The sequence below is a fragment of the Mycothermus thermophilus genome, assembly GCF_041956435.1.
Source record: "Mycothermus thermophilus strain CBS 625.91 unplaced genomic scaffold VTJ04scaffold_4, whole genome shotgun sequence".
NCBI lineage: Eukaryota > Fungi > Ascomycota > Sordariomycetes > Sordariales > Chaetomiaceae > Mycothermus > Mycothermus thermophilus.
This window is the reverse complement of record NW_027191430.1, coordinates 203,525-216,554: the sequence shown is the minus strand read 5'-3', so window position 1 is coordinate 216,554 and position 13,030 is coordinate 203,525. Positions and strand designations below refer to the sequence as shown.

Sequence of the window (13,030 nt, the reverse complement as noted above, 5' to 3'; positions counted from 1 at the left end):
ATTGGAGGCCTCGAAGGAAGTTCTTGAGCCCAACCACCCCAGGACACTTGCAACTATGGGCAACCTCGCCTATACTTGGAAACATCTGGGCCGGCACAGCGAAGCTATCGCCCTTATGGAAGAATGTATCCAGGGTAGACGGCGAGTGCTTGGCGAAAATCATCCATATACCCAGGACTCTTTGGAGGCGCTGACTGAGTGGAGGAGCGAGGTTAGCCCTGGGGAGGGAGATGATGATCATGAGGTGATGAGCGACGCTGGCTGAGATGCTTGAGTTGACTAGGTATACAGTCAGAGTGTTGTGGGGCAGGGGGTAATGGGTGAGGAAGGCGGATGCTTTGGAGACTGGGAAGAGATGAGGGAAGTAGGGTTGTGAGACTCTTTGTTGCGGTGTTTTCTTTGGTCTGTGTTTTTATCCTTATAGTTCTGTTTTGCTAGTTGGGAGGTGGTTTTCCTGTTTTGTTTTATTATGATGTCGGTGTTGGATGTCGTTCTTGGTGTTCTTAGCGAGTCTCTTTTTCTTTCCCAGGGTATTTAGCAGTTTTATTATTTTGAGTTCTGTCTTCCTTGAGCCAGATAGGTCATATTGTTAGATCCACAATGAATACAAATCTAAGTACTGTACTGTGGTTCGTAGCTAGAGGTTTTGGAAGAGAAATCGTACCTGATTTGAGTCTGAGCTGTCTGCATTCTCCTCCTATAAGCCTTCATAAAGAGCCACAGCCAAATCTCCTGGTTATGACGATGAACAGCCTTCTTTCTTCAGATTCAGAGGAAAGCACCCGCTGGAGGCCCGGGCCTTGAAGTGTTCGATGGGCGGGAAGACATGTTCGTGTCCATGTGGGTGCGTGTGCGGGCGCCGGTGTGTGTGTGGGTTGGTGGCTGGGTGTGGGCGAGTTCCTGAGGTGAGTACCTCCCCTAGGTAAACTATCCAGTAGCAGATAGATGCAGTGTTGGGCTTAACGCGGGCGGTTTCTGTGGGGAGAGGTGGGCGCGCAGGTTGGGAGAGACACCTAGGGAAAATTCGTGCGTGCTGGAAATCTATAGATCTATAGGGAGTGTTAAGTTCCTCCAGATCCAGCCCATGAATGTGGACGGCAAAGGCAGACACTCAAGGCAAATCCTCTCTGTGAAGCCGGAAGTTGAGTTATAGACAAACTTGCCCTGACCCCCTTTTGTGGAGGGGCGAACTTAGAACGCTCAGACGAAGCGTGGGGATTGAGGCGTAAGGGAGTAGTTTCTCTAATGTTGCGGGACTAATTACTGTCCCAAGCAGTCTGACACTATGAAGGGAACAACAGGTTATATGACCTTCAACTGTAGTTGGGCTTACCTGTACTTAATCTTTGATAAGAAGAGCACCAGTGCATATCCATCGAAGTCTCAAGAAGCATGAGCCATTCAAAGGGTTCATTTAGACGCTGGGTATCCTTGGAAGAGATGGGTTATATGGAAGAACTGCGTTACGCGCAACAATCCGACGTCTATATTAGCAGAACTTGCGGATACTGCGCAGCTTCTTTGAGTGCTTTTGTGGACTCTCTATAACATCAGGGATGTGAGGCTGCGGGCAAGACAGAAATCTAGAAGTTGAAGGCATAGAACCCTGAGAGGTCACACTTTAGACATCTCTCAATCTTCTTACCGTTTGTCTGAAGCCGAATCTCTTTCAGTCAGAATTTGAACACCATCCGCCTGAAAAGTCCCAACTAACAACATGACCACAGAGCCCAAGGGTTCTTCCAATCAAGGAGGCATCTACAAGCCTCTGAATGCTTCTTGGTGCGAGATCCGACTCCTATGGCTCTTTCCGTCTACATGTACAACCGCGTCACAACGAAACAGCAGCAAGAGTTATCAGGATAGTGAAGATGAAGACGAAGACGACCGTATCCACTCCGAGCTCATCACAGTATCACTACTCGACAAGCCTCCCTACACTGCCCTCTCATACGTCTGGGGTGACCCAAATCATCCCCGGCGCCACATCCACGTTAATGGCCTGCAGTTCGTAACGCAACCTAACTTATATTCCGCCCTTAGGTACTTTCGCCAGTGCGGGATAGGGATCAAGGGACAGGAGGATGACTTGCATCAATGCTCTTGTCCAGGCCTAGATGATAGCTCGGAAGCGAGTATAGCTAGCCGTTTGAGAGGAAAGTCACTCTGGATCGACGCGATATGCATCAACCAGAACGACATTCTCGAGCGCAACAGATAAGTCCTGCTTATGGAAGAGATTTACCGCAACGGGGTAGTTGCTTCATGGCTAGGTGATGCCTTGTACAAGCTTAAGGGCCTCCAGCTAGCTCGATAGTTTTGTGGTGGTGGAAGTGGTCTCGGAACGAGGCTCGGAGCCGGGTCATTAAGGAACGAGCGGAGGGCCCAGAGACAGAGCGATTATCACCCAACACGGAATTTCCGGAACCTGAGATGCTGGGTCGCCAGATCGAGGCTTTCATCAACGCGACGCAGCATCTGTGGCTCGTAGAACGCGCGTCTGTGTGGTTAGAGGATGTGTTCAATTATGACTACTGGCAGCGAGTGTGGGAGATCCAGGAAGTTGTGCTCGCACAGCCTTTTTCGCATGTATACATGTGCCGCGGCGAGTTTACTAATTACTGATGGCGATTTCAGCGTGCTCTCCGAATGCGCCGACGTACTGTTTGGGGACTTGGCCAACAATCCCCTCCGGAATCGCATTGAAAATCCAATTTTAGATATAGCTAGTACGGAGTTTTCCTTCTACGACGAGATGGCGGTGTTTCGGAGTTTGTTGCTCGTCAAACGTGTATCATCAGACCGAGATGGATGTTTGTTCTGTACGTCTCAGGAACGCGTACTTCGAGCGATCCGCGCGATGATGTGTACGGCTTGCTTCATCTGATTGAGAGCCACGAAGATAGCATCAATGCTCTCATCCCGGACTACCGATTACCGGTTCGTGAGGTCTACATCGATTGGGCATTACGGACCACACGCCAACGTCGCAGCTTAGACCTGTTACGCTACGCAGGAAGAGAAGTCCACCAGACACCTCGTCCTTTAAATACAGTCACTTGGTCGAGATGGACCCTGACATCCCATCATGGGTACCAGACCTGTGCCGTTTCAAAAACCAGCGCAATGTCACTTGGTCCTTACGCTCGAGTCATCCAAATCACACACCCGGTCACAGTCCGGATCCATTTCACGAGCGGAACGTGAGTTTTGCCTTCACCGTAACCCCAAAGGGCTTTCTGCTCACCCCTGTCCGCCGGAGAGCCACCATTAAAAGGGTTATCCAGATCCCTTCGCTGCGCTATGACGCACCGGACTGTTTCGCCTCCTACCTGTCTCGATTCTGCTTCCCCTATCTGGTATCCAGGGGGGCCACGGATATCCGGCAAGGGGAATACCACCTTTACAAGCAGTAGTGCGATTGGTTTGGGGAAACATTCTGCGCCAGATGGATCCTTCCAAGACCGACCCAGCCACCAGCAAGGAGGTGCACCATTTAGCATTTGGGTTTCTCTGATGGTTTATCCAGAATTTCTATATCTTACCGATCAGTGAAATGACAATTGACATGATACTCAGGAGCTGGAGATCAGAAGAGAAGAAAGCTAACCTCGCGAAATGGGCCGCGTGCCAACTTGGCCTGGACTGGGAGGAGACCTTCCCCGTGACGTACAGGGAGGTCCTCTTCCTGGAGGCTAACGTGGCAACACTGATGGGTTGAAAACGCCTCACAGAGGCTGGACGGTGCGTGGCTAGTTCGAGCGATCGCATGAGGAATTACTTGCACAAATGGTGTCGAGCATCGCTGTTTGCAACAGAAGATAGGCATATCGGACGAGCCATGGGACCGGTCGAGGTGGGCGACGAAGTCTACGAGGTCGAGCGCTGTAACGATGGTCTACTTGTGTTTCGTGCTCAGAAGGAAGGCTGCGCTGAGCCAGGACGGAAAACGGTTATTCTCTTGTGTCCTTGTGAAGTCGTAGGGGTCGGTGACGAGCTTGAAGATCAGCTGAACGACGGCAGGTTTGAAGAGGAGTTGCTCATTTGCTGATGTTGGGTCAGTTCATATTGCCCAACGTAAATCAAGGCCGATGGCCCTAGGCATCCTACGCGTGTTGGGCCCATGATCCCGAGAGGATGGAATAGCCTACCTCAAACATACTACTAGTGTTTTCACCGTCTGACTCCTAGCCAACACGGTCCACCAGTCAGCCCTAACCTCAGCCTTAGCCACGACGGCAGAGATATCAACGGGTTCAATGACTGGACATACGGTATCAGACGGCAATGTGAAGTTCCTCTGAGTACCCGACCCATCTCGCCTGCCGGCGACAACACCGAACCGCATCATGTACAGAGTAGGAGGTTGGTTGAACAGACCCAACAATTAACGTGTTTGCAAGTCATAGGCTCACGGGCCATTTGAAACCTATTCAGCAGCTCAGCAGAAACCGCATATGTGGTGATGTCCCTCTCTAGGTAGTACTCTACTGTCGGTGAACTGGAATCAATGCAGGGAGCGCTCGCTCATTTGCCACTCTGAAGCCAAACTCAAGAGATCAACAGAAGGAATGACAACATTGGTGCCAGTAGTGTTGTGATTGAGTCTGGCTGTAGCTGTTAGCTTCCTGCAAGTCGCCGGACTTGACAACGCAGCAACTCACCCAATCGAAAGACTTCGGGGTTACTTGGGCTCAACTGTCAACCCGGTTCGGCTGGCGCTTGCACCTGTTCCTTACTGGTGGTGTTCACCGCAGTTTTGTGAAGAGCAGCAATGAAAATGCCCGTCGTGATGTGATAGTGTGACAAGCAGAGGCGCTATATAAGGTGCACTGACTATGGCAGCACCAACGGATTCGTTTTTGCTGTCTCAGATAGCAAGGGATGAAATGTTGGATATGGTGTGGCGCACGAAAAGGATGTCCAAGTGACGAGAAAAACAAATTAAGGTCCAACAATTGATCTTCTCAGCTTTTTTCAATCCCTGGTCTCCTGATCGCTGCTCGACATTGCATTGCAAGCCTTGTTTCCCTATACGCGGTGAAGGACTTGAGAGCACACTCTTCGACCACCAAAAATAGTCCGCAGATCTCGCAACTAAGAGATGAAACAACTCATAACCTGAAAAAATTCTCCGATGTTTTCTCCGATGTTCTGAACACGCGTTTCAGCCAGCGCGTCCGTCGAGCTTAGCTCATCGCCACTCATCGCAAACAACTGTGAGGTTGGCTCCCCCTTGCGGATCTTCCCGCCCAGCTGAAAAGCCATGTGGGTCTGAGACTCTCAACGGCCAAGTCTAGAACCTAAGATGAACAACTCATGTGCTGAGCACGGAGTAGCCTCCGTGCTGTCGTCGAGCTGGAAGAGAAACAAGGTTCCTATCCCGTTAAAGATCGGCGATGCGCTGTGTGTAGTATCCATACATGGAAACCGATAGTCTCACCGCCAGCTATTGTCCCGAACAGCGCAGCTGCGTCTTTGTGATGGCTTCACCAAGGCTCATGTAGGGAGATGGAGAGAAGATCATGATTTGCCGAGAAGGACGATCTCTGAGGTTCAGACGCGAACCGGCCTCCAGTACTCGTCCAGGATCACCGCCGAACAAACAATTCAACCCCGTCGACAATTCAGAAGAGAGAGGAAAATGTCTATATAACCCCCTTTCCTCTCCTACCATCCATCCGCTCATTCACCATCACCAACACATCAAACCAACTCAAGCACTCACAACAACTCCCATTCAACCAAACACCGCCAACTACCCAACCTTCTCGCTCAACCAACCCAGCCAACCCAACCCCAAACCAACCGCCAAAATGCAGTTCCGCAACGTCGTCACCGTCCTCGCCCTGGCCATGACCGCCACCGCCATGCCCGCGGCCCACTCCATCGCCGAGGCCGAAGGCATGGTCCTTGACCACTCCCAGCGCAGCGACACCACCATCACCTGCTCGAGCAACAGCCAGCCCGTGTGCTGCATCAACAAGGCGCAGTGCTTCTCTCTGCTGGGCAACGTGCTGGCTCTCCTGCTCGGCCAGGGCGTCTGCAAGGGCGGTTCGTACTGCTGCGAGAGCAACAACATCCAGAATGTATGTCAACTCGTCCTCGGAGGCATGATAGGAACTTGGCTAACAATTTTGTCCGATTAGGGCCTCATCAACATCAACACCGGCTGCAACCGCGTCCTCTAAACGAGGCGAAAGGACTTCGGGCCTCGTCGCGGCTCGAAACGAGATAGTTTCCTCCAATACGACAAGGGAGCTGGATTTGGGACTTTCAGCCACTGCTCGATGGGGGGGACTCTCTCTGGCCTGTTGATACATCGGGTTCGGACATTCGCGGCCGATCTCCGGTTTTCGACATAAAAACTTTGGGGGACGTAGAAACGACATTTCACGTGTTATGATTTCCTTGCCTCGGTACCTGAGTCAAATAATCAACTACTATTATCGCCGGCGACTCCAACTTCCCTCACAGCATTAAAAGCGTCAAGTAATAATGATGCAAACAAGGTGAACAGAAGTACAAACCGAACTGATGTGAAAATCTCTCACTGCTCCTGCTGAAGAGCTGCCTGGACCTCCATCAGCCGCCGTTCGGTCTCATCGGCCTGCGGTTCTGGCGGCTGCGATGGCCCATTGCCAGTTGGCCCAGGCTGTGCAAACTCGCCGCTCTCATGACCCCTAAATCAAGTTAACTTTTGTCAGACACCGCATTCCAACAAACTCAACAACCGGGAAAAATGACTTATCAGGAGACTGACTCTTCCACCTCCATCCCCTCCTCAACCTCCTCCTCCCCCTCCCATGCTTCCTCCCCTCCATTCCCTTCCCTCTCCTCTCCATTCGACGGACCCTGCTGCTGCTCAGCCTGCTGCGCTTCCTGCCCTTGCAAAAGCTCCCTCGGAAACACCTCCCCGGGAGCTCCCGTAGTTTTCGGCCTCTTCGGCCCGCCGTTCCTCGCCTTCTTCGCGGCAGCAGCAGCAGCGGCAGCGGCGGCAGGGTCCGGGTGCTTCCTCGGCCGTCCCGTTCGCACGCCCACCGTCGTGGTTCCTTTTTTGAGGGCGTACTTGATCTGATGGATGGTGTACCCCGTCACGCGGGAGATCTGGGTCGGGCCCCACTTGGCGTCGTTGTACAGCACCTGGATGCGGATCAGGTCTTTTTCTTTGAGTTGGGTGCGGCCGGTGCGGCCGGGGGGACGGCCGGGGAGGCCACCGGTTCCGCCTGGAGGTGAGGCGAGTTGGGCATTATTAGGCGCAGGAGGTTCATTGGCGGTAGTGATGGTGGTAGTTGTAGTTGGTGCTTGTGGTGGTGGTGGTGGTGGTAGTGATGGTTGTACGGGAGTGGTGGTTGGTGGCGGAACCGGAGCAGGTTGTGGGACGGTGGTGACCGTGGTGACGGGTTCAGAATTCATGGTGCATGATGAAGTCGTGTTGATGAGATGTGGTGGTGAGTAAGCGAGTGAGTGAGTGACCGAGTGAGTGAGAGTGAGAGTGAGAGAGGCTGACGTGATGGACGGAGGTTCGTTGGGGACGTCAGTGCTGTGGGCTGAGAGGAGGAGGGCTGTGGTTGGCTTAAAGGGGGAGGAGTGGGGCAGTGAACCATGTGACCAGGGACAAAACTTATTGGGAAAGGCGTAAAACTTTTTGGGAAATGGGCCCTTGCTCGTCCGTTCCCGGCTTTTGTTTCTTTTGGCATCACTCAAGCATTTCCATCCATGAAGCCATCTCAACATCTGGTCAATCCGTTTGGCAATCTCAAAGAATGGAAATGGAGGGACCATGTTGAACCAACAGTCAAGGTCATGGTGATGACAAGACAACTCTCCTTGCATTGAACCTCAATCTTGGCACTTTGAGGAAATCAACCCCTGAATTCCTAGGAGCAAGTAAACAAAACCACAATGACTTCCGCTACCAACCACCCTCTGCCTCATCACCATCCACATTCACCATATCCATATAATCCACATCCGGCTCCAACCATGCCTTGAACTCTTCATCTCCCTCCCTCTCCACCACCGCCCACCGTCCCGACCCTTCTGGCCTCACCAACCCCTTCGCCGCACCCGCGCTGACTCGCCACACCTGCGTCAACCTCTCTGCCACAGCACGAGAGATGGACAGTCGAGGATTCACCTGTCCCGGCCTCAGCGCAGCAGAGACAGCCTCAGCCCAGCGCCATGGCTCGTCCTCACCCCCAGGAATCCCGTTGAAGTATTCCCACCCGGCAACCCCTCCAATTTCTCCGTACCTCCTTTGCAGGGCCGCCAGAGTCCGTGCCAACACCATCGGCTTCACAAACCCGCCGCCGCCGTTGGTCGGGTTGGTGAGCTGGCCGATGACGATACGCCGTGGGTCCCATCGGGTGTTGTAAGGCTCCCCGGGGAAGCCGCTGACTAGTCGGTCAAACAGTTGAGTGGTCTTCGATGAGCCAAAGCCGTTGTAGAACTGCGCGTTGTAGAAGTCTGCTGCGTCTTCTCCCAGATCTCTTTCCAGCTGCGTGTAGTCAAACCTGCCCAGGTTCCGGCGCCTCCCTTCCATGCCTGGAAGCAACGCCTGCGCAACGGGTGCCATAGTCAGGACGAACCCTTTCGATCGTAACCACTTTCTTCCATGCCGAGTCCCCTTGCCAACATCAGAGCTTGAGCCAATCCCAAAATCTTCCCTCAACCGTCGCAGCAACCTCGTCACGCCCTGCTGTGACATGGGCTCTTCGATATCCAAGTCCACTCCATCCAATCCAAACGCAACAATTGCATCCCTCAGCGGAGCGTAAGCGTGCTCAAACAACCACCCACCCTCCACGCGAGATCCCATCGGCCGAGAGACAGACGCATCCAAAGTCTCTTTTCCAAACGTACCCCTTGCGGCACCCCCAACCATCGCCAGCACCTTGACCCCGGCCCGCTGCAGGAGCCGGACCTCTTCCTAGAGCGTCGCATATCGAGGATGCTCCGGTGGATGATCATTTAGGTACACCGTGCATCGGGCCGTAGAGTTATTACTATCATTTTCTAGTCCTGGCGGAGGGGGATGGATGTGCCATGCCGCGAGGATGAGGTGTGTCAATGCGATGGTGCGGTTGTGGCGAGAGAAGAGCGGAAGGAGGGAGATGGGTCGTCCGTCGGGGGTGTGTGTTGTTTGATGGTAGAGGGTGAGACGTGGGAGCTCGGCGTTGGACGCGACGGGTGGTGGCATGGGATGTGCTCGTGGCTCGGGGGTACGGAGAGGTGGTTGACGGCTCGCGGGCGTTGCGGTGATGATGAGGGAGGACGAGGAGATGGCGATGGCTAGGAGGACAAGTTGGGCTGGTTTCATGGTGGCCCTCGACTCCTGCGGTGGAGGTTCGAGTCTATCGAGTCTGGACGCGTAAGAATACTTGGACTTGATGAGTGGATTAGTTCCAAACGAGTGATGTTATGGTCGATGTGATGGGTTCAGTAACATGATGCACAAGAGGCAAGGAATGCTTCTGGCTTGGTATATGACCACATCATCCAGGGGTCGAACCTGACATTCGAAGCACTGTGACACTTCTCCAAACCAAGGGAAACCTGAAGCCCGACGCCTTCTCAGTGATCCGCTCCTCACTGCTTCTCGAATGCGTGATTGTCCACTTGTTATCTGAATGCAAACACACTCTGCGGCGTCCACAAAAAACCGGTAAGATGATGGCTCCCAATAAGCTCTATCCTCGATCTCTGTCACGGTGTCTTTTCATATGGGGGTATTGTCCTCTCCAATGTGACAGGAGCGTGTGTGCAACTCCCTTCCACTTAATTGACTACCTTCTGGAACTGCTGCGCACAACCCCTTTCTCACACCAAGCCCTTCAGCCGAGCAAGAATCTGCAAGGCCAACACGCGGGAATAATACCTCGCGAACGCCAAATTCCCACCCTGAAACCACAATCCCGGCTGCGCTGTCTTTCTCCATATCCCCCTCATCTCTCCCTCCCAATCCCATCCCCATACATCTCCGACGCCATCAGGCAGTCCCTCCCCCAAGATCTCCTCCGCCGTCTCCCTCATGCTCCCATACCCAGTAGCAAAGACAATCTCATCCGCCTCGAGCTCCGTGCCGTCGTTCAGCCGAACCCCACGAGGAAGAATCCGGTCGACCTCCTGACCGGACTTGACCTTGATTTTGCCCTCCGCGATGAGCTTTGCAGCCCCAACATCAAGGTAGTACCCTCCACCGCGCTGCACGTACTTCATGAAAAGCCCGGCGTTCGACGGGCCATAGTCGACGCGGAATCCTGCGTGCTCGAGGCCCTCAAGCATCTGCTTGTTATGCTGAGTGGCAAGAGTAGTGATGTCTACCTGCAGCGCCTTGAGAACCTGGCTGGGGAAGCTCCAGAGGGTGAGATCTGCGTCCTCGACCGGCGGCCCGCCCTCCTCGTACAGCACAGCAAAGCTGATCTTGCGCGTGCTCTCGCTCGAGATGACGTAGGTCGAGGAACGCTGCACAATGGTCACGTCGTGGCCGTTCTCGACATAGTCTTGGGCAATGTCCATGGCGGAATTGCAGGCTCCGATTACGACGGCCTTTCTTCCAGGAGAACCCTTCTTGGGCCCGGGAAAGTCGCCGGAGTGGCAGATCACGTCTCCTTGGAACTCATCCTTGCCCGGGATAGACGGTACTTTGGGCTTGCCTGAGTGGCCAGTGGCCATAATGATGTGCTTGGGATGCAGTCGACGTGTCTGAGTGACGCCGTCGGGTCCAACACGCCGGAGGTCGACAGTCCATTTCGCATCTTTCTCCTGGAAGGTGGCCTTTTCGATGGTCGTTCGCGTCCATACGTCGAGGTCCATGGCTTTGGCGTAGAATTGGAACCAGTCGGCGATTTTGTCCTTCGGGGTGTAGATGGGCCATGACTCCGGAAAGGGCAGATACGGCAAGTGATCAAACCAGACAGGGTCGTGGAGGACAAGGTTCGGATAGCGATTCCGCCAGTTGTCGCCGATGGCGTCGAACTTGTCAATCACAAGGACAGAAATCCCCAGGCGCTTGAGTCGCGCAGCGGCTGTCAGGCCGCCCTGGCCAGACCCTAGGAGAAAGTCAGCATCATATGCTCTGTCCTCGAGAGAAGCCGATCACTTACCAACCACCAGCACCTCAGGATCCGCATTCACAAACTCGCTCTCCTCCTTCCTCTCCTCAATCCAGCTCTTTCTCCCCGGGACTTCGCCATGCTGTACGCCAAACTCCCTTCTCGGTCCCGTCCGCTCCTCCCAACCTTTGATCTCCTCCAACGAGGTGTACAGAGTCCAGATCTTCCACACCCCCTTCTCCACCTCCACGAGCCGGGCAATGCCTCGACCCCTTCCCACTGAGCTCTCGATCGTGACGAAAAACATAACTCCAAGGACGCCTCCGAGAGGGCGAAAGTCGACCGCCTGGGGTTTTCGGAACCCGGTTGACTCATCCACGGCAAACTTGAGGGTATTACCAGAACCGCTTGCAGAGAGGAATGATTCGGTCTCCAAAAACTCCTCGATCGTTAAGCGCCCTTTGAGCGTTCTCAGCTGCCACGACAGCACCAGATGGTCGCGCCAGTATGGCCAAGGAGCCACAGAAACGGGGCCGTCGGATTCGCCCGTGTTCTTGTGAAATCCATCCGGCAGAAAGAGGTTAATGACCGCCCCAAAGTCGCGGGTCGCGAACGCCGCATTGAGCTCATTGACGATAGTCGCAGCGATGGAATTGGCATCAATGCGGTCTTGAGGGGTGATGGCTGTGGGAGGCCATGGAGCCGGCGCGGGGTTGTGGGAGCCGGGAACAACAACCTCAGCCGAGGAGGGAGGGTTGGGAGTAGAAGACGTCATATTGGCAGATTGACGGTTACTAGTTGATATTTTGTCGTGGAATTGAACTTTTGGACGCTGTAGTGAGACGATCAGAGACTTGAACAATGAGTCAGTGTCTCCGAGGCCAAATTCCCGGCCCAGAGCAGAACAGAGGTGGAAGGAGAATGAGGGGTAAGAATTTAATTAGGTAGAATTGCCCGATGTGTCCGTTCGCAGCTAGGTAACACAAACCATGGGGTATTTAGAAGGAAGGACGAGGTTGAGCCGAGGCCACACCATTTCTCCTGGTCCCTCCTACTTATAGATCTTTCGTCGATTGTTTGGCTTGTTTAGGTAAGGCACCGAATCATTAATAATATCTACATCGCCACCACCTAAACCCATGAACTCAAACTCCGAGAGCTTAGTACCGAACTCTGGGGATAACCCCATGGCTAGTACCTTTTATTGACATGGGATGAGAGCAGTGATGTTGAATTGCTGTGCCAATTCTCCTAAACATCATGGTGGCTTCACTTCCAAGTTCCCCATGTCCCCAGGTGTCAGTAAATTCCCCTTCCCCGAGGCTAATCGCATGCCTACATGACATAATCTTAGAGGATCGAATTCGGAAAGAGGAAGGAAAAGAGCACGGTATGTCTCTTTGCCTGAAAGATCAGGCCTCCCTGGACGTGCCGACCTCAGCAGTACCTGAGGCACCCCCGGGCCTGAGGCAGAATATAAACCCGATTGTCGACCTCGCCCATCAACGGCTTCAGCTAGGTCCCGGCTCCCGGGGTCGTGGCCTAGCTGGATGGTAGCGGGAGGGACGCCTCCGCGCGTGTTCGGACCGGCAGCCCACCGGTTCGAATCCGAGTAAAAACCTCCCCGGGGGTTTTTCGTAGCCAGACGACGCACCTTGGTGAAGAGCCAGGGTGTGGGTACGGGGGACGGCGAGCTTTTTGTCGTTTGGGTGGCTCGATCGATCCGGTTTACTGGTGTTTCGCCTATCGCGATCATGAAGAGTAGGTGATGAAAATGAGGTCCTCATTGGGATCACGACCTGTAGTCCTCGTTCCTGCTCCTCTACATATTCTCATGCACCGGTCTGCCCTTCTCAGAGCGTGTCGGTACATCTCTCTCAATAGATCAGTCTCCTCAGATAGTCCCCCACTCAAATGTTCCACCATACATGGCATGAGTTGCAAATAATACATCCGACCCATATCAACTGATG

The 13,030-nt window shown here is 53.7% G+C and overlaps 6 protein-coding genes across 6 annotated transcripts in view; 2 read left to right on the top strand and 4 right to left on the bottom strand.

The window, feature by feature from the left end:
- Positions 1-265, top strand: part of VTJ04DRAFT_5774 (uncharacterized protein) — a gene marked incomplete at both ends in the record, with an annotated part of 3,408 nt that extends 3,143 nt beyond the window's left edge. Inside the window, one exon of the mRNA XM_069363925.1 lies at positions 17-265. Coding sequence (XP_069217803.1) covers positions 17-265 — 249 coding nt within the window. The remainder of the gene's footprint in view (positions 1-16) is intronic.
- Positions 266-291: 26 nt separating this feature from the next.
- On the bottom strand, positions 292-711 carry VTJ04DRAFT_5773 (uncharacterized protein; the record flags this gene model as incomplete). The annotated part of the gene is made up of 2 exons (XM_069363924.1): positions 292-502; positions 665-711. 2 exons carry the CDS (start codon positions 709-711, stop codon positions 292-294), a joined length of 258 nt encoding a protein of 85 aa, XP_069217802.1.
- Positions 712-5,816: 5,105 nt separating this feature from the next.
- VTJ04DRAFT_5772 (uncharacterized protein) lies at positions 5,817-6,191 on the top strand (the record flags this gene model as incomplete). Its single annotated transcript, XM_069363923.1, has 2 exons — positions 5,817-6,089; positions 6,150-6,191. The coding sequence occupies 2 exons, from the start codon at positions 5,817-5,819 to the stop codon at positions 6,189-6,191; spliced, it is 315 nt and encodes a 104-aa protein (XP_069217801.1).
- Positions 6,192-6,550: 359 nt separating this feature from the next.
- Positions 6,551-7,416, bottom strand: VTJ04DRAFT_5771 (uncharacterized protein; the record flags this gene model as incomplete). Its single annotated transcript, XM_069363922.1, has 2 exons — positions 6,551-6,683; positions 6,764-7,416. The coding sequence occupies 2 exons, from the start codon at positions 7,414-7,416 to the stop codon at positions 6,551-6,553; spliced, it is 786 nt and encodes a 261-aa protein (XP_069217800.1).
- Positions 7,417-7,915: 499 nt separating this feature from the next.
- VTJ04DRAFT_5770 (uncharacterized protein) lies at positions 7,916-8,578 on the bottom strand (the record flags this gene model as incomplete). The annotated part of the gene is made up of 1 exon (XM_069363921.1): positions 7,916-8,578. The coding sequence occupies one exon, from the start codon at positions 8,576-8,578 to the stop codon at positions 7,916-7,918; it is 663 nt and encodes a 220-aa protein (XP_069217799.1).
- Positions 8,579-9,822: 1,244 nt separating this feature from the next.
- Positions 9,823-11,832, bottom strand: VTJ04DRAFT_5769 (uncharacterized protein; the record flags this gene model as incomplete). The annotated part of the gene is made up of 2 exons (XM_069363919.1): positions 9,823-11,054; positions 11,109-11,832. 2 exons carry the CDS (start codon positions 11,830-11,832, stop codon positions 9,823-9,825), a joined length of 1,956 nt encoding a protein of 651 aa, XP_069217798.1.
- Positions 11,833-13,030: the final 1,198 nt, after the last annotated feature.